This window comes from Microcaecilia unicolor, chromosome 7 (genome assembly GCF_901765095.1).
Source record: "Microcaecilia unicolor chromosome 7, aMicUni1.1, whole genome shotgun sequence".
Lineage (NCBI taxonomy): Eukaryota > Metazoa > Chordata > Amphibia > Gymnophiona > Siphonopidae > Microcaecilia > Microcaecilia unicolor.
In genome coordinates this window covers 102,809,772-102,831,267 of record NC_044037.1, presented here as the reverse complement: position 1 = coordinate 102,831,267, position 21,496 = coordinate 102,809,772, and the positions used below count along the sequence as shown (strand labels likewise).

At 43.8% G+C, this 21,496-nt stretch overlaps 1 protein-coding gene across 1 annotated transcript in view; it reads right to left on the bottom strand.

The window, feature by feature from the left end:
• Positions 1-410: 410 nt before the first annotated feature.
• The window catches only part of LOC115473743 (sulfotransferase 1 family member D1-like), a 125,139-nt gene continuing 104,053 nt past the window's right edge, over positions 411-21,496 (bottom strand). Inside the window, exon 8 of the mRNA XM_030208821.1 lies at positions 411-1,655. Coding sequence (XP_030064681.1) covers positions 1,579-1,655 — 77 coding nt within the window. The 3' untranslated portion in view covers positions 411-1,578. The remainder of the gene's footprint in view (positions 1,656-21,496) is intronic.

The window sequence follows — 21,496 nt, the reverse complement described above, 5'->3', positions numbered from 1 at the left end:
GATTGTCAAGGGGATTAGTGATTTCTTTTGCTTGTAAAGTGATTATCACACTTCTTGAATTCATTAATCTTTCTGTAAATCTGATTATGCTGTATATTCTATTTTGTCCATGTTATAAAATCTATGTAGGGAAGACTATTCATTTCTACAGTTTGAGGATTTCAGAACATCATTCGAATATTCACAGGGAAATTTGGAAGTATTTTAAATTGTTCATTGTGCAGACATGAGACACCGGTTTGGATCTTTAAGATGTTTAATTTTAGAACACATTCAAACATTAACTACTTACTAGAACAGAAAACAGAAGTAAACAATTTAATTCAGCATGAGCAAAATGGATTTTCAAATTGCAATGTATAGAACTGAAGGAAATTGAATAATGTATATTTATTTAACTGAATTTTAAGAGTTTGGTAACTGATTGTTAAAGTTCAGGCTGTAGTATGTCATTTCATTTGAACAACCATAAAAGACTGGCTATGTTAAAATGCATATATAGTACTGAATTCCCATCTATAGCATAATTGTAATACACGGCGCTGACAAATGCTTTTCATTAAACTTTTTAAACAATTTTTTCCCTATATATATGTGTGTATAGGGACATGCTCATGTTTCCAAAGGACAATCACAGACTCACTGGTCTTCAAAGCTGGCCAGGCATATAATCATGACCCTATAAGTAACATTTTTTGTATGAGCATGTACACACACACACACACACGTACACACACACTTTTAAAAGTTTAATGAAAAGCATTTGTCAGCACTGTGTATTACAATTATGCTATAGATGGGAATTTAGTACTATATAGTTTATCCACCTTTGTCATCCAGTCTATAATTCCCATTCTGATTTTTGGTATGTTAAAAAGCAGCCATTTATAGATGAGGTTATGTGATTGAGGTAGTTTTACATGACTGGCTCGATCGGAATATTTTTACACCTCCCACTACCGGCTCTGTTATCCAATCTCAGCTAAGCTCCTGAGGATCCATTTTCTTCTGAACAGGATTCCTTTATGTTTATCCAAAGCAAATTTTCCGGAGCGCCAGCAATGGCGCATGCTCAACCTGGAACTATAGCCGGTGACCGTGTTGGGCTGGCAGTAGTTCAGGTTTAGCATGCTGTAAGCCCGCGTTGGGCTTACCACCGCTTTGTAAAAGTCCCCCTAAGTGAACAAGACCCATTAGCCTTTAGGTCCTAGGAGCTGTGTTTTACATGAATCTGCCACCTTTGTGGCTTATCATAACACTCTGCACCATCATTGTACCTCTGTATAAAGTGGATGTGAATTTCCAAATAAATATGTGTTGTAAATCAATCAATATGTCAGTTTCCTAAATTATAATTGCAGTGTTCTAAAGACTCAAAAAGAGCCGAAATCCAAACAGTAAAGGATTCCAAAGTCCCAGTATCCCAACTGTGAATTTTTGAAATCATATACTGCGACCGACTCAGTACAAATGTCAATTATACAGTACTTTTTTTGAAGCGGTCAGTTGTCAAAACTGCTCGACAGAGTGCCCCATTTCATTCCTTCTTCAGGGGCAGACTTTTAATTCCAATGACCCCTACCAGAGGAATCCAAAAATTGTGTGGTAGCGCTCTGATTTTGCAGCAGACGTGTCTGTGCATGCTCTCAATGTATCTAAAAAGAATAGAAGATAATGACATCATCAGTGGCAAAACAGGCTTTATCAACCACAACATTTACATTATAGCAGTTTATTCAGCACAGTCATTTATCCCTGAGGTTTAGAGGCTTGTAGTTCATAAATCCAGGACTGCTCTTGAATCACTAATGCCCTGATGCTCAGAGGCAAACGCGAGCACTAGAGGCCATTAGCGCCATACTAACGCCCACATTAGTGAGTGCAGAATGCTCAGAGGCTTTAGCATGGGAAACAATGAGTGTACCAAAGATTATCTCTAATAGCATGCTAATGAGGCCATTTCCTATTCCCTCCCAATGCTGAGAGAACAGCGCACAAAAAAAGCCACCCTTACCGCTGAATAAAAATAATACCAGCTCAGAGCAGGCGTTAGGGTATTTGAAGAGAGGAATTCTCATGATTCTTTCTTTTAAAATCTGCTATTTTGTTTCTTTAATTTTGAAGCAGAAGGAAGTCTGTGCAAGCCCCTAAGTTAGGGTTACCATATGTCCAGATTTACCCTACTACTACTACTTATCATTTCTATAGCGCTACTAGACGTACGCAGCGCTGTACACAATGGATCAGGTGACCCTCAGGGGGAGGAATGCTGGCTTCGGCCTAACCCCTAGTAAGCCTTTTCCTCAGCTGAGAGGTGCTCAGCTCTACCACCGGTTGCCTTTCAGGTGCTGTAGAGGACTTGCAGCTCATCTGCATATCATTTACAGCCTTCTCCAGGGTGACTCCCAGGTCCACTCCGATCCACTCAGGGCCTCCGCTCTGGGCATTTTTCTCTTTACATCTACTTTTCTCTCAGTTATTACTTATGGCTCCAGTACACTTTTTCTTCTTGGCACTGTCCCTTCCTAATTTGTTTCTCCATGTTAAACCACTGTACACTGCAGGAACACATTGTCCACCATCTGTATTCATCATCTCACCATCTCTTTTTTCCTCTTCCTTTTTCTCAGCTCTGAACCTTAAACATTTCCTTCCTTCTATTCATCCATCTCCTTTCTATCTGAGTACATCTCGCCTTCGTCGCTGTCGTCGTACCTCTCCTACTCTTCTCCGTACTCTCTTACTCCTTCTCCTGCTCTCCGCTGGGGAATGTTAATCCCAATCCTGGTCCTCCACATCAGCTCTTGTCCTATCCATGCAAACACCTGTCCTCATCCTATCCATGCAAACGATTCCGGGATGTCTCCAATCTCATCTCTATTCCCCTCCTCCCCCCTCTTCCCTCCCCTTCTCATGTGCCCTGTGGAATGCCCGCTCGGTCTGCAACAAACTTCCCTTCATCCATGATCTCTTCATCTCCTGTTCCCTTCAACTGCTCACCCTAACTGAAACCTGGCTCACCCCTGACGACTCTGCCTCAGTCACGGCCCTATGCCATGGAGATTATCTTTTCTCCCACACTCCCCGCCCAGTTGGCCGCGGAGGAGGCGTCAGGTTTCTACTTTCGCCCTCCTGTAGTTTTCAATCCCTCCTCCTACCGCAGTCTCACTGCTTCTCATCCTTTGAAGTTCACTCCATCCGTCTATTCTACCCGCTGCCACTCAGAGTTGCAGTCATTTACCGCCCCCCTGATAAGTCCCCCTCTTCCTTCCTTACTGACTTCGATGCCTGGCTCTCCGTTTTTCTTGAACCCTCATCTCCATCCCTCATTCTTGGAGACTTTAACATACACGCTGACGACCCATCCGACTCTTAACGCTTCTCAGTTCCTCACTCTGACATCCTCCTTCAACCTCCAGCTGAGCTCCACCACCCCTACTCACCAAACTGGCCATTGTCTTGACCTCATCCTCTCCTCTACCTGCTCACCCTCCAATTTCTGCGCCTCTGCTCTTCCTCTCTCAGATCATCACCTGATCACCTTCACACTTCATCACCCTCCCCCTCAGTCCCGCCCAACACTAACCACTACTTTCAGGATTCTCCAGGCTGTCGACCCTCCCACCTTATCCTCTAGTATCTCTAATCTCCTCCCGTCCATCATGTCCTCCGAGTCTGTCGACAAGGCTGTCTCTACTTACAATGCCACTCTCTCCTCTGCTCTGGACACCCTTGCACCATCCATCTCCCATCCCACAAGGCGTACTAATCCCCAACCCTGGCTGACCCCTTGCATCCAATACCTTCGCTCCTGCGCCCAATCTGCTGAACACCTCTGGAGGAAATCCCGCACCCATAGCGACTTCATTCATTACAAATTCATGCTATCCTCCTTCCAGTCCTCCCTATTCCTTGCCAAACAGGACTATTACGCCCAATTGACTAATTCTCTCAGCTCCAACCCTCGTCGTCTCTTCGCCACCCTTAACTCCCTCCTCAAAGTGCCCTCCGCTCCCACCCCCCTCACTCTCTCCTCAATCACTGGATGACTTCTTCCGCGACAAGGTGCAGAAGATCAACCTCGAATTCACTACCAAGCCACCTCTTCCTCTTCACCCTTTAACCCACTCCCTCAACCAACCAACCCAGGCCTCCTTCTCCTCTTTTCCTGATATCACCGAAGAGGAAACCGCCCACCTTCTTTCCTCCTCGAAATGCACCACCTGTTCCTCTGATCCCATCCCCACTAACTTACTAAACACCATCTCTCCTACTGTCACCCCCCCATCTGTCATATCCTCAACCTCTCTCTCTCCACTGCAACTGTCCCTGACTCCTTCAAGCATGCTGTAGTCACATCACTCCTCAAAAAACCATCACTAGACCCTACCTGCCCTTCCAACTATCGCCCCATCTCCCTCCTACCCTTCCTCTCCAAGATACTTGAACGCGCCGTTCACAGCCGCTGTCTTGATTTTCTCTCCTCTCATGCCATCCTCGATCTGCTTCAATCCGGTTTTCACTCTCTACACTCGACAGAAACGGCACTCACTAAAGTCTGTAATGACCTGTTCCTTGCCAAATCCAAAGGTCACTACTCCATCCTCATCCTCTTCGACCTATCCGCAGCTTTTGACACTGTCAATCATAATTTACTTCTTCCTACACTATCCTCATTTGGGTTCCAGGGTTCTGTCCTCTCCTGGTTCTCCTCTTATCTCTCCCACCGTACCTTCAGAGTACATTCTCATGGATCTTCCTCCACCCCCATCCCGCTCTCTGTTGGAGTTCCTCAGGGATTTGTCCTTGGACCCCTTTTTTCAATCTACACCTCTTCCCTGGGCTCACTGATCTCATCTCATGGTTCCCAATATCATCTTTATGCTGATGACACCCGGCTTTATCTCTCCACACCAGACATCACTGAGGAAACCCAGGCCAAAGTATCGGCCTGCTTATCCAACATTGCTGCCTGGATGTCCAACCGCCACCTGAAACTGAACATGGCCAAGACCGAGCTCATTGTCTTTCCACCCAAACCCACTTCTCCTCTCCCTCCACTCTCTATTTCAGTCGATAACACCATCATCCTCCCCGTCTCATCTGCCCACAACCTCGGAGTCATCTTTGACTCCTCCCTCTCCTTCTCTGCCCATATCCAGCAGACAGCCAAGACCTGTCGCTTCTTTCTCTATAACATCAGCAAAATTCGCCCTTTCCTCTCTGAGCACACCACCTGAACTCTCATCCACTCTCTCATTACCTCTCGCCTTGACTACCGCAACCTACTCCTCATTGGCCTCCCACTTAACCATCTATCTCCCCTTCAATCCATTCAGAACTCTGCTGCGCGTCTTATCTTCCGCCTAGACCGATATGCTCATATCACCCCTCTCCTCAAGTCACTTCACTGGCTTCCGATCAGGTACCGCATACAGTTCAAGCTTCTCCTACTAACCTACAAATGCACTCAATCTGCAGCCCCTCACTACCTCTGTACCCTCATCTCACCTTACGCTCCTACCCGTAACCTCCGCTCACAGGACAAATCCCTCCTCTCAATACCCTTCTCCACCACCGCCAACTCCAGACTCCGCCCTTTCTGCCTCGCCTCACCCTATGCTTGGAATAAACTCCCTGAGCCCATACCCCCCTCCCTACCCATCTTCAAATCTTTGCTCAAAGCCCAACTCTTCAATGTCGCTTTCAGCACCTAACCATTGTACCCCTATCCAGGAAATCTAGACTGCCTCAATCTTGATTGACTGCACTTTTTGTCCTTTAGATTGTAAGCTCCTTCGAGCAGGGACTGGCCTTCTTTGTTAATTGTACAGCGCTGCACAACCCTGGTAGCGCTTTAGAAATGTTAAATAGTAGTAGTAGTATTTCTCTCCAAATAATCTTACATTAGTTGTGTATTTATAATTTTGTACAAAGTCTGTAAACATTTAGGGCTCCTTTTACTAAGCTGTGATAATAAGTGGTCTTAGTGCGCCCTTACATGGATTTTTCCATACCCTAGGCCACTTGTACTGCAGCTGGAAAATGGCAGATTTTTTTTTTTTACTATTAATGGCCATGCACTAATATTTTCACACAATATCAATAGTAATGGAAAAATGTTTGGACATGTCCTCTTTTTGAGGACATGTCCAGGCAACCGGGTGGGTTTTGCCAATCTGCCCGTTTGTCCGGATTTCTGGACAAACGGGCAGATTGCTAGCCTCCCCTCCCCTTACTTACTACTGCCCTGGTGGTCTAGTGACCTCTTCCGCCTTCGGGGAAGGAAAGAGTCCCCTCTTTCCTGTCCGGAGCGCTGCCCTGCATGCATCCTTCCTGTTGCTGATCTCGGCGCCGATTAAAAATGGCTGCCGAAAGTTGAAGTGACCTCGCGAGACTTCAACTCTCGGTGGACATTTTGAATTGGTGCCACAACGGTCATTTTTTTAAATGGCTGCATGCTAATGGTCAAACAAAAAAAGCAAACACTGGGCCTTCAGGATTGAGAAAAATGTAGTCCTTTAATTTTGTGACTGCATGCTAATGGTAACAGCGCATGGCCATTAATAAAAATAATAGAAAAAAAAGCATTTTTGCCGGCAGTGGTAAAAATAGCCTTACTGTGTGGGAAAGACTCATGTAAGGGTGTGCTAAGGCCAATTTTTATTGCAGCTCAGTAATCCACAATAGGACACTACCTCCTATCCCATGACTTTCCAATTTCCTCTGGAGTCTTTCATGAGGTCCTTTGTCAAACGCCTTTTGAAAATCCAGATACACAATATCGACCGGCTCACCTTTATCCACATGTTTGTTCACTCCTTCAAAGAAATGTAATAGATTGGTGAGGCAAGATTTCCCTTCACTAAATCCATGTTGGCTTTGTTTCATTAAACCATGTTTTTGAATATGCTCTGTAATTTTGTTCTTTATAATAGTCTCTACCATTTTGCCTGGCACCAACTTCAAGCTCACTGGTCTATAATTTCTTGGATCTCCTCTGGAACCCTTTGTAAAAATCAACGTTACGTTGGCCACCCTCTAATCTTCCGGTACCATGCTAGATTTTAAAGATAAATTACATATTACTAACAATAGTTCCGCAAGTTCATTTTTCAATTCTATTTGTACTCTGGGATGAATACAATCTGGTTCAGGAGATTTGCTACACTTCAGTTTGTCAAATTGTGCCATTACAAATTCCAGGTTTATAGAGATTTCATTCAGTTTCTCTGACTTGTCAGTTTTGAATACCATTTCTGGCACCAGTATCTCTCCCAAATCTTCCTCGGTGAAGACCGAAGTAAAGAATTAATTTAATCTCTCCGCTATGGCTTTGTCTTCCCTGATTTCCCCCTTTACCCCTTGGTCATCTAGCGGTCCAACTGATTCTTTTGCCAGCTTCTTGCTTTTAATATACCTAAAACAAATTACTACTCTACCCTTGCAAAGTTATTCCACTATTACATTTCCTCTGTGTATATCTATATTGCTGTACAAGCTGGCATGTTTGAAAATATAGGTGAGATTAAATAAAAATGCTACAATAAAGAACGACAGCGTGGATGCAGCAGCTCATAGGTTTGCTTGCTTTATTTTGAGTGTGTGGTGGTGATGGCTGCACTGGGAAGGGGAAACTGAAACTAACCTAATTGGCTTCACCGTTTTGATGTCACTTTGTCTTCTGCTTTATCTAACCTTCTTGGCTAGAGCTGACAGGGAGCCAAGTGTTAAAGCACCTGTATACATTTCCAGAGTATTGCAAATGCTATTCTGTTTAATATGCTGTATTAATTTGGTGAAATTCTAAACAATAATTCAGGAGCCCTCTGGTGGGAGAATTTTGTGCAGCCATGGTTGGTTACCTAGGAAACAGGTAAAACATCTGTTAGTGAAGGGCAAAAAATAGCAAAGGAATGTGATTTAGGAATCCTTTTACTAAGCTGCGCTAGTAAATGGACTTAGCAAAGGTTACCATAATCTGGACATGTCCTCTTTTTGATGACACCGCGAGGCATCCAGGCGGGTTTTTACAGCCTGCCCATTTGTTCAGGCTTGCGGACAGGCTGACTTGAGGGTGGGCAGGAGGGCGGGCCTAAGGGTGCCCTCCTCTCATATACCTTAATGTGCCCTAGTGGTCTAGTGCCTCTTTGTGTCAGAAAGAACCCCAGAAGTCTTGCAAGGTCACTGCTTGAAGACGCAGCAGCATTTTGAAACGGCGCCAGAAGTGAGCAGGTCAGTAGCAGCGCTGGGCAGGAAAGAGTGGGGTTCCTTCCCCAGTGTACCTTTAATGTATACTCTAGTGGATCCTCCTCTACTTCTATCCCACGGTCAGTTGGTGTACCTCAGGGATCTGTCCTGTGACCTCTTCTTTTCTCCATCTATACTTCTTCCCTTGGTACCAGGGGCGTAGCCACAGGTGGGCCTGGGTGGGCCTATGCCCACCCAGTTTGGGTTCAGGCCTACCCAGCAGTGGAGGCAGCAGAGCGGAGTGAGCAGGCTGAGCTCCGATCCTGCATCTGCCTCCCTCTCTCTCATGGCAGCGCTTCCAAGACGCTGCCTACCGCCACCACGATCGCAGAATCTAGCTCCCTCCATCTCAGCAGCAGCGGTAGTGATTCATACATGCTGCCTCCTGCTTCGAACCCGGATGCGGCAGAGGAGACACTTCCATCTTAGAAGCAAGAGGCAGCGTGTATGAATCACTACCGCTGCTGCTGAGTGCTGAGACGGAGGGAGGTAGATCCTGCGATCGTGGCAGCGGTAGGCAGCATCTGGGAAGCGCTGCCGTGAGAGAGAGGGAGGCAGATGCAGGAACGGAGCTCAGCCTGCTTCCACTGTAAATTTTTTGGGGGAGAAGAGGGCGGGCATGTGGAATGGAATGGGAGGGAAGGATGGGGGCGAAGGAGAATCGCAGTAGTAGTAGGACATGGATGGGAGCGGGAGGGAAGGGCAGGGGAGAGAGGAGAATCGCTGGGTATGGATGGCTGGAGGGAGGGGACAGGAGAGAAAAGAGAATTGCTGGGTATGGATGGATAGAGGGGGGGCAGGGGCAAGAACAGAATTGCTGGGTATGGATGGATATGGGCAGGGCAGAGAGGAGAATTGCTGGGTGTGGATGAATGGAGGGGGGCAGGGGAGAGAAGAGAATTGTTGGGTATGGATGAATGGAGGGGGGCAGGGGAGAGAAGAGAATTGCTGGGTATGGATGGATGGAGGGGACAGGGGAGAGAAGAGAATTGCTGGGTATGGATGGATAGAGGGGGGCAGGGGCAAGAACAGAATTGCTGGGTATGGATGGATATGGGCAGGGCAGAGAGGAGAATTGCTGGGTATGGATGAATGGAGGGGGGCAGGGGAGAGAAGAGAATTGTTGGGTATGGATGAATGGAGGGGGGCAGGGGAGAGAAGAGAATTGCTGGGTATGGATGGATGGCGGGGACAGGGGAGAGAAGAGAATTGCTGGGTATGGAGGGGAGAGGAGAGTTGCTGGACATGGGTGGATGGAGGAGAGGAAAGAGGAGAGAGGAAGGTTGCTGGACATGGGTGGATGGAGGGGAGGGCAGGGGAGAGGAGGGTTGCTGGACATGGATGGATGAAGGGAAGGGCAGGGGAGAGGAGGGTTGCTGGACATGGATGGAGGAGAGGGAAGGGAGAGAGAAGAAATGCTGGACATGGATGGAGGGGATGGAAGAGTGAGGAAGGAGATGAAATGAGGGAAAAGGAAGAGAGGAGAAAAACTGCACATGGATGATGAAAATAGGCAGAAGCTTGATCCACTGGACAGTCAAGTCTGCGGAGGACCCAGCTTTTACTTACGGATATAGAGCAAGAAATGAAGAAGAAAGACAGAAAGTAAAGAAATAAATGGAAAGGAAGCCCTGGAAACAGAGTTAAGAGGACAGATAGCAGCAGAATCAGATACTGGGCCAGCATGATCAGAAAAACAAAGACACCAGACAACAAAGGTAGAAAAAAATCATTTTATTTTCATTATAGTGTTTGGAATATGTCCACTTTGAGAATCAGGTGCTCAGCATTAAAAGTTTATATTTATTTACTTATTTATGGCATTTTATCCCACATTAAACATGAATTAGATTGGAACCTGGGATCATTTAATTTTTTTTTCCTGGAGAGAGTAATGCATTGCCTCCCCCCCCCCCCCCCCCAGGCTATCTCCCCGGCTATAGCCAGCTCTGCAATTTTGAGGGGAGGTGCACAGGTGGACGGGGGGGGGGGGGGGGGGGGCGCAGAGATAGACCGGGGAGAGAGCCTGTTGTTAAACATTTACCAGCACACCACTGTCTAGTGCCCACCCAAAAATTGACTTCTGGCTACGCCACTGCTTGGTACTCTGATCTCATCCCATGGTTTTCAGTATCATCTTTATGCTGATAACTCCCAGATCTATCTCTCCACACCAGAAATCTCAGCCAAAATCCAGGCCAAAGTATCAGCCTGCCTGTCTGACATTGCTGCCTGGATGTCTCAGCGCTATCTGAAACTAAACATGACCAAGACTGAGCTTTTTATCTTTCCCCCTAAACCAACCTCTCCTCCTCCCCCATTCTCTATTTCTGTGGATAACACTCTCATCCTTCCTGTCTCATCAGCTCGTAATCTTGGGGTCATCTTCGACTCCTCCCTCTCCTCTGCACATATTCAGCAGACTGCTAAAACCTGTCGTTTCTTTATAATATCACCAAAATTCACCCTTTCCTTTCTGAGCAAACCACCAGAACCCTCATCCACACTCTTATCACCTCTTGCTTAGACTACTGCAACTTGCTTCTCACAGGTCTCCCACTTCGCCATCTCTCTCCTCTTCAATCCGTTCAAAATTCTGCTGCACAACTAATATTCCGCCAGTGTCTTTATGCTCATATTAGCCCTCTCCTCAAGTCACTTCACTGGCTTCCTATCTGTTTCCGCATACAGTTCAAACTCCTCTTATTTACCTATAAGTGCATTCACTCTGCAGCTCCTCAGTACCTCTCCACTTTCATCTCTCCCTACATTCTTCCCCGGGAACTCCGTTCACTGGGTAAATCTCTCTTATCTGCTCCCTTCTCCTCCACTGCTAACTCCAGACTCCGTTCCTTTTATCTTGCTGCACCATATGCCTGGAATAGACTTCCTGAGCCGGTACGTCAAGCTCCATCTCTGGCCGTCTTCAAATCTAAGCTAAAAGCCCACCTTTTTGATGCTGCTTTTAACTCCTAACCCTTATTCACTTGTTCAGAACCCTTATTTTATCATCCTTACTTTAATATTCCCTTATCTCTTGCTTGTCCTGTTTGTCTGTCCTAATTAGATTGTAAGCTCTGTCGAGCAGGAACTGTCTCTTCATGTTCAAGTGTACAGCGCTGCGTACGTCTAGTAGCGCTATAGAAATGATAAGTAGTAGTAGTAACCTGGTTGGGCGCTTGGACACAATAAAAATGATGATAGTTCCAAAGGTGAACTACATACTGTGTATACTACCTTTCCTTCTACAGCATCGCACATATAAAGCCATTGAGACTATTTTGTCTAAATTCCTATGGGCGAACAAACCTCCTCGGATTGCCTTAAAAAGATTGAAAGTCACTAAAAGTAAAGGTGGGGTAAATCTCCCCAGTTTTTATGATTATTATGTGACTTTCTTACTACGCCAACAAGCATCCTGGATAACTGCTGTTGATTTAGCCAGATCTCCTATGGATGCAAATTGAAGCAGATTCTCACATACTCTGTTAAGATTCTTACCTTGGGAATATATAGAAAACTCTAAATCTAATCCTATAATTTCAACCACTCAGGCAATTTTTGCTTCGCATCCACTCTTAAATACTACTAACCTCCCCATATGGAATAATTCTCTCTTTAAAATTAATAATGTGTGCACTAATTGGTCTGCATGGCAAGCTGCTGGGATTTGGTCTTTGAACCAACTCTTGAATAGTGCTGACTGGCTTCCTTTTAAGACTTTGTGTATACAGTTTAACCTGAATCCCAGTTACTATTTTTAATGGTTACAGCTCAAACATTGTATTTCCTCTTGTTTAAATGTAAGCAAACTTATCTTGGATACACCTAGTTACTGGCAGCTATGCTCACTGCTTGCCAACATTCTTGATGCTGCATCAAAATGGTATAAACTTATACAGCAATGGAAATTCCTCAGCTCCACTGGTTCTGAATCAGTATGGGGAAAAGATCTGAATACTAAGCTATCTACCATGCAATGGCCATGCAATAGCACACAATCGACCTCATCACACATAAATTATTCTCAGACCTAAACTTTATACTAACAGATACAAAATGGTCGGACATACCATGGTCAGATCACTATAAACTAAACTCCACCCTACAGTGGAGGAAAAAAGGTACGAACCTCAAGCAAGAACCCACAACCTACACCACGAGAGGCCAAATTGACCCGGTAACATTCTGGCAACAGATGTACAATAATGATTGGATGGCAGAAACAGATTCCAAACATTATCTACTAAACTGGGACGACAGATGTAAGAACACATTAGACATAATTGCACCACTACAACAAAGAACCACACGTAGACAAAACTCAATACCTTGGTTCAACGAAGAACTGAAATCACTAAAAACATATGCTAGGAGACTTGACCGAGCATGGAAAAAATGAAAGACAAATATACACTTAACGCATGGAAGCAACAGCAAAGAAAATACAAATACTCAATAAGACAAACCAAAAGAGCATACTACAAAACCAAAATAGGGCCAGACTACAAAGACGCACATAAACTATACCAACTCGCGAACAAATTAACAGACACCACACCAGTGACCACAGCTAGCACAGACACTCCATCAGCAGACAACCTTGCCAAATACTTCAACGAGAAAATTATAAAACTACGATCCACGTTACCACTCAATACCACTGATCACGAAAAATTAATGGACTGCTTGGACCCAACGCCCGGTGAATACCCAGCAGATCGAACCTGGAATAACTTCGGTCTGTTAACCGAAGAAACCATCACTCAAGCAATCAACACATTCTCCAAAACCCACTCCAAACTGGATATTTGTCCCAGCAACCTAATAAGGCTCGCCCCCCAACGCTTCATCAGACCTAACATCACACATGAATTACATGTTGCAACACGGACTATTCCCCAAGGACAAAGGAAATATACTTCTTACCCCAATACCCAAAGACTTAAAAAATTAAACGACACAACCAACTATCGACCAGTAGCATCAATCCCCCTGGTAGTCAAACTAATGGAAAGTATGGTAACCAAACAACTTACCAACTACCTAAACAAATTCACTATACTGCACGAATCACTCTCATAACCAAATTTAAACAATTAATTGCAACTGGAAACAATGTGCTCCTCCTACAATTTGACATGTCCAGTGCATTCGACATGGTCAGCCACCAAATACTCTCAAACATCCTGGACTACTTCGGGATTGGAGGAAACGTACTTAGATGGTTCGAAGGCTTCTTAACAGCAAGAACCTACCAAGTGATATCAAACTCAAAAACAGTCAACACCATGGAAACCTGAATGCGGAGTACCACAAGGATCACCGCTCTCGCCAACTCTTTTTAACTTAATGATGATACCATTAGCCAAATCGCTATCCAACCAAGGACTCAACCCGTACATCTATGCAGATGATGTCACGATATACATTCCGTTCAAACAAGATATAACCAAAATCATGGGAGGTCACGTGACGTAATGAGCTGAACAAGACGTGTATTGTTTCAGCTCTGAGACCCTCATCCCAGCATCGAACAAATTTGCTGAGGTCAGACCTTCTACGAGGGATAATACCGCCAGTAAGGTGTTTATGGACAGATACCTGCAAAAATCGTCTGTCGAAATGGCACTCAGATCCGCAAAAAAAGAAAAAACAAAAGCGGACACGGCAGATGGGAAAATGGCGGATGGCCCTCTCGAAACACAGCGGCTGGCGGGCTTCAATGAACAACAACTAACTCAGCTGACAACAGCAATCGCGAAGGCGTGGGACCCGAAATGGGCAGCGCTTAACGATAAATTGGACAGTTTCCAAACAATGCTAGATGGTCTGGGGATTCGCGCAAATGATTTGGAAACCAGAGTGTCCGCGCTTGAAGATGACTCCCGCGGCTACGGCCCAGATCTGCGTGGCTTGCAACAACAACTGAGAGAGCAAGGAGAGTGACTTGAAGACCTAGAGAGTCGCTCCCGACAAAACAACATACGTATTATAGGGCTACCAGAGCAACTTTCAGAAAGAAACCTGGAATCTTGGCTAGAAAACTGGTTAGCAAAAGAATTAGCTCTTACAGACTCATGTGGCCCCCTAGTCATAGAGCGCGCACACCGCGTGGGACGCAAAATGGAGGCGAACACCAGGCCCCGGGTTGTGGTGGCGAAGATATTAAACTATAAGCATAAAATAGAAATCCTCCAAGGTTTCAAACTTTGCAGAGACACGCTGAAATATGGAGGCCAGCCCATCCTGATTTTCAATGATTACACACCAAAAGGTCAAGAGCAACGCAGGACGTTTCATCCCCTCTGTGCCACACTTGTGCCGAAAAAGATAAAATTTAATTTGCAATACCCTGCGAAACTACGTTTATTTCTTCAAGATCGGTGGCAGACCTTCCACACAGCAGAGGAGGCAAAAACAGCACTAACAGACAGCCAATTATTGGACAGAACCTGAGCAAAGGACTTCGTGGTAAACATGTATATTTAAGTTGTTTGGAATATGTTTATTACAGTTAAGTTAAATATAACTGTCATTTAGACCTGGGATGGGGGTCTCGCAGCGACAAGATATGACATTCTCAATCTCACAGGCCCAAGCCTGCGTAGATTGTAAGGGGTATATCAAAGGGGGGGGGGTAGGAAAGGAAAGGAAAGGGGGGGTGGAACGGGGGAAAGAGGGAGGGAGGGATTTTAGGCGACACAGTAGGCACACAGGTACTATAAAATCTGCTAACAGATGACACTCAGAAGACACTTTGCAACTGGTTTATTGTTGCTAGGAAAGCAGGTCAATCACAAGATCAAAAGAGGACAAAAGAAAACTACACAGAAACTGACTCCCACATTAGTTTAAGAGGACAGAGAACTCTCCTACGGCCTTGGCCATGCCGGTACGAGTAGTCACGTGGAATGTGGGCGGTATCACATCGCCGGTTAAATGTGCCAAGATACTAGCGGCCTTGCGCAGACATTGCGCTGATGTCGCCTGTCTGCAAGAGACACGACTTTCAGAGATAGAACATGGCAAATTGCAGAGAGCCTGGGTGGGCGAAGTTCTAGCTAGTTCCTCTCAAGGACGGAAAGGCGGTGTAGCAATATTGTTTCGGAAGGGGTTATCATACCGAGCGCATGTAGTAACTAAAGATTCGGGTGGCCATTACTTAATGGTTAAACTTTGGCTGCAGGGACTAGAATTAAATTTGCTAGTGGTATATGGCCCTAATAAACATGATCCTGAATTCTACCAATCCATCCTTAAACTTTGCCATCAACATGGGGGGACACCATTGCTCCTAGTAGGAGACTTTAACTTAATTATGGATCGAGAATTAGATTGCACAAATCCCACTTCAGCGCATTACCAAGGTTACAGGCATAGTACTCTTTCCTCCATGGCACAAACGCTGGATCTGGTAGATACCTGGCGGGCCTTACACCCGTCTGAGAAGGACTATACACACCGGTCTCGGGCTCATGGAACACATGCCAGATTAGATTACATATTACTAACCCGAGCCCTGTTCCATAGAGTACAGAGAGTGACGATAGGAACAGAGGAGATATCAGACCACACCCCAGTGTGGGTAGATATAGAGACGAACTTAGATAAACAGGGAAGACCAAATTGGAGATTCCCAGCTTACCTTTACACGGACTTAGCCTTTCGACGCTACATTGCAGAAAAATGGGAAGAGTATATAACGCACAACTCAAGCCTAAAACACAATCCCAGTTGTTTTGGTCAACGTCAAAGGCAGTGTTAAGAGGGCAGATCATATCCTATGTTGCATTAAAGAAAAAACGTTCTGCAGCTAGTATACTACATCTAGAACAGGAGCTGGTGAAGGTTAAACGAGCACATCTCCGTAACCCCTCTAAGAAGACACTAGAAAATTTGAAAGCAACCCAAGTGGCGCTTAACACACTCTTACATGAGAAAACAACACACTCATTGGTATATAGGAAATACAAATTGAGTAGGTATGGTAATCACCCGGGTCGGCTGTTGGCCAGAGTCATAAAAACCTGGGGAGGTCCCAGAACGATAGACACATTAAAAGATAGAAGAGGGGAGATAACGAACAAGCCAGCTAAAATCGTACAAATTCTAACCACTTACTTTACCTCCTTATATGCGCGAGAACCTATGGGTAGGATGCAAGAAATACAGGAATATTTGGCAAAGGTCGAACTCCCCACACTGACAGAAACAGAGACAGAGACCCTGAATGGTCCGCTGACCTGGAAAGAAGTACAGGCCACAATAAAAAAGTTAAAATTACATTCTGCTCCGGGGCCAGATGGCTTTCCCGGAGAGTACTATAAGCTACTGCCACCAGAAGCTGGGGGGGGGGGGCATTGTTACTATACTTTGAAGATGTTATAGAGAAAGGTGCACTCCCCCTATATGCCAATACATCAACTATTACACTTATACCCAAGCCAGGTAAACCCAAGGAAGAGGCCGAGTCCTACCGACCTATCTCCCTATTAAATGTTGACACAAAATTGATAGCAAAAATTCTAGCAGACCGTTTAGCCCCAATCTTACCCCGCCTGGTCGGACCCGATCAGGTCGGGTTTGTCAGAAATCGGCATGCGACTTTGAATGTAAGGAAAGCATTAATAGCTATGGCAAGGTGCCAGGAGGTGGGGGGTCCTGCTATGATGTTAAGCCTAGACGCCGAAAAGGCGTTTGATAGGGTTAGCTGGACCTTCCTCTTCCAAACATTAAAGCATATGGGATTTGGGGGCTGGTTTCAAAAAGCGGTAGCAGCACTATATGAACAACCGAGAGCGACAATCTTGGTTAATGGAACACTGGGCACAGAATTTCATATAGAGCGTGGTACGCGTCAAGGGTGCCCGCTTTCCCCGCTATTGTTTGTACTTTCCCTAGACCCGTTGCTGCGTCATTTAAACCTTGCCAAGACCGTACAGGAAATACAAGTGGCGGGATCCCACATCAAAACCTTAGCTTACGCAGATGATATCTTAGTGATAATATCAAATGTATACCGTTCTCTAGACCCTTTATTAAAGACCCTAGAAACATACAAACGTATAGCAGGTTTTTCGCTGAATTTCGCCAAATCTCAGGCTTTACCACTAGTAGCAGATGAGAGTGTAAGTAATTGGGGAGGTCTACCATTTCAAAAGGCAGATAAGATGTTACAATACTTAGGTGTACTATTACCTGTGAATCTAACATATTTGTACACACAAAACATCCAGAGACTACTAAGAGACACACAGTAGTGCCTACAAGGGTGGGAATCATTACCACTAAATTTACTGGGTCGAATAGCAATGTATAATATGTTTATAATTCCAAAATGGCTGTACATATTCCAAGTGTTACCTCTGGTCTTGCGATGCAGAGAAGAGACAAGTTTAAATAAAATGCTAAGGCGCTTTCTCTGGAAAGGGAAAGGCGCACGGCTTTCGCTACAGACAATGTGCATTCCAGTAGAATATGGTGGTCTGGGCCTGATAAATATGAAGAATATAACGGTCACCTGTGGAATGCAGCATATCAATGATTGGTTCCGCTCCAGATCTGATTTCTCCAACACAGAGTTGGAATTGTGGCTTCTCCCACAAATACATTTTAGTAACTGTTTACATACAACCGGAGGGAAGATACCGAACATTTTGAAAGTTACAGGAATAATGAGCTCAGCAAAAGCGACATGGAAATGGATATGTAGATTGCACCGGTTTTCCCCTAAAGTGACACCGTTCCTCTCAATTGTGGACAATCCGCAGTTTCAGCCGGGATGTATATACCCCGCCTTTCGGAGATGGAAAAAACAGGGAATTTTATATTTGTTGCATGTCCTGACTCTGGAGGGGGCACTCAAACCCTTTCAGGAGCTGCAAAGGGACTTCTCCATACCGCTGACAGACAGTTTCCATTACGCTCAATTGCATCATTATATTCGTGCTTTACCATGGACTGATCTAATAGAAGACGTGCAAGAGGAGTTGTCCTCTGCCTATTCCTTAGAAGCACAGACAAAGGTCTCTTTGGCATTCCATCATTGCCACATAAAAGACACAACTCCCGAAGTGGCATATGAGCGACTGGGCTCGGCTTGGGGAACAGACCTTTCTTTGGAATTGACGCCAGACCAGGTGAAAGACCATATAATATCAATCCGCAGGCATACTAATTATTCTGCACACTGGGAATTACAATATAAAATAACCTTGCGGGTATATATAGCCCCGCGAAGAGCATTCCACATGGGAGTATCTCCATGGGGGTCGTGCCCCAAGTGTGGCGTGGAGGGAGCTACACTAGGTCACATGATTTGGACATGCAGGAGAATAAAGGAGTTCTGGAACGCTTTGGCCTCCCAGGTTTCAGAAATGTGGAAGGTGCACTGGCGAATTGAGGCCCGGATATTATTTGGACAATTTCTGCTCCCGCCCCAGAGCCCAAAAGGATTGAAGGCCTTTCTTCACAAGACAGTTATTGTGGCAAAACAATGTATCCTTGCGGAGTGGATATCTGATAGAAAACCAACAACACAGCAGTCGAGATTATGCGTAATTAACTTGGTACGAATGGAGAGGATAGATGTAAAAACTATCTCATCAACAAAGGGAGAAAGCTGGCAAAATTGCTGGATCCCGTTTCTGAACACGTTAACCTCAGTAGCGAGGAGTAGACTTCTGAACAGATAATGTATAAGAAAGTGTATAACGCCTGTGTAACCTATATCATGACAGAACATCAGGGAAAGGGGGGGAGGGGAGTTTAGAGGGAAGGGAGGGAGGGAGAAGGGTTAAGTTAAAGATCAAGAGAGAAGAGATGCTGTGTCATTTTCAATGATTCATGTGACATATAAAGAAAATTGTTCAAATGTTTTGTTCCCGTTTGCAATATAATGATTAATAAAAATGATTGAAATATAACCGAAATCACAAATGAAATCACACATAGCTTCCAAATAATGAACTCATGGGCGGACGCATTCCAACTAAAGCTAAATGCAGAAAAAACCCAATGTCTCATCCTGTCCTCACAATACAATACAAACAAACCAAATACCATAAACACCCCGGATTACACCCTTCCGGTCTCAGACAGCTTGAAAATCTTGGGAGTCACAATTGACCAAAATCTCACACTTGAAGATCATGCGAAAAATACAGCAAAAAAAAAAAAAAAAAATTCTACTCAATGTGGAAACTTAAAAGGATCAAACCTTTCTTCCCAAGGGAAGTATTCCGCAGCCTAGTACAATCAATGGTGCTAAGTCATCTAGACTACTGCAATGCCATTTATGCTGGACGCAAAGAACAAATCATTAAGAAGCTTCAAACCGCTCAAAATACAGCAGCCAGACTCATATTTGGGAAAGCGAAATACGAAAGCGCCAAACCCCTAAGAGAGAAACTACACTGGCTCCCACTAAAAGAACGAATTGCATTCAAAGTTTGCACCCTGGTCCACAAAATCGTTCATGGGGAAGCCCCGACCTATATGTCAGGCCTTATAGACTTGCCTACCAGGAACGCAAAAAGATCAGCACGCACATACCTCAATCTCTATTACCCTAACTGCAAAGGGCTAAAATATAAATCCACATATGCGACCAGTTTCCCATACATTTGCACGCAGCTATGGAACGCACTACCGAAGGCCATAAAAATAACGCAAGACCTAACTATCTTCCGGAGGCTACTGAAAACAGATCTGTTCAAGAAGGCATACCATAAACATCCATCTTAAATACTAAATAATAAGACTTTATACAACCTAGACATAACTGAAATCTTATCACTGGACTGATTAACCTCTTTGCTATTATTGAACAAGCACTATCACTTCAGTCTTTATGTCGAATATGATCACTCCATAGTCGATGACCTAAAGTATGTTGCAATCCAATTTATTACTCAGGAACCTTCTTTTTCAATCTCCGTTTTTCAGGGCCATAACCCGACGTTTTCAAATGACAAGTAGAGTCCCGTGGACATAGTGCAGACGGCATCAAAATTCCACCACTTTTCTTCCCAATACACATAGTTAAGACGATATTATATCCTTTTTACACCACATTTACAGGCACTCATGATGACGTGTTTCTTCTGTTGTAGACCATTCTTCGACCTCAAGATCTACTTTTCTTTTGAATCATAAGGATCATCAAAGGTCTGTTAAAATACGTTGTGTATAATTCCTATATTTATATATATATTTCGCTATACATAAAAGCAGTGTGCATTGTTTAAATCCTACATGTTTCTATTATACGGTCTGTATAGCTCCACTTTGCAAATAAATCTTGTATTTATATATATATCTTTTTTGCAATACATACAAGCGTTGTGCACTGCTCATTTCCTTTTATTTATATGCTGTGTATTACATTCCCCCCTTTTTTCTTCTTTTTTTCTTGCTTTTTTCACTACATTTTTAGTTTAGACAATATTATATTTTCATTATATCGTTTCATCTGGTACTCATGACCCTCTTTTTTTCAGACCACTTCACTTCAAGATTCTTTTTCTAAACCACAGGGATCATGGTTTGTTAAAAATCTCACATGTTTTTGTAACGCAGTCCGTTTATATTTCTATATTTTTTTTATTTCATTCATTTTTTTATACTATTTATACATAATATACATTGTTTTTCCTTATTTTGTCAGCTTATGAACGTGCATCCTATGTCTGTAAGATATGTATATAAAACAAGATCTTAATTTAATTGATTAGGCCTTTTATTTCATTATAATTTCATACTTACCATTTTCAGGAGCCTTAGATCTACAGCACATGTACCCAAGATGTTCAGATTTAGGCATTTTATTATTATTTCTATTCACAAACATATATATTGTATTATTCATATTGCATATATTTCTCATTTACTATACATGTATTATGAATATAGTCCGTCTCATTTTAATTTTCAAATAATTCCTCATTCTCTATGTAAGAATTATGTATGTAGTATCTCTGGATTTAATTATAAATGTACAGTTTTTTTATTGCACAATCATTTCCATATTCTCAATATATGATTTAATTTTTATTATTCCTTTATGTGTATGTTTGGATATATACATATTTAATACGTAAATCTCTTTATTCTCTATTTTATATATAAGTAGTACCTTTTTTGTGCACGTTGTGTGTATATATATATATATATATATTTATTTATTTTTTTTAGTAAGGTACACATTCTTCCTTTTATATATAGGTCTTAAGATCCTTTATAT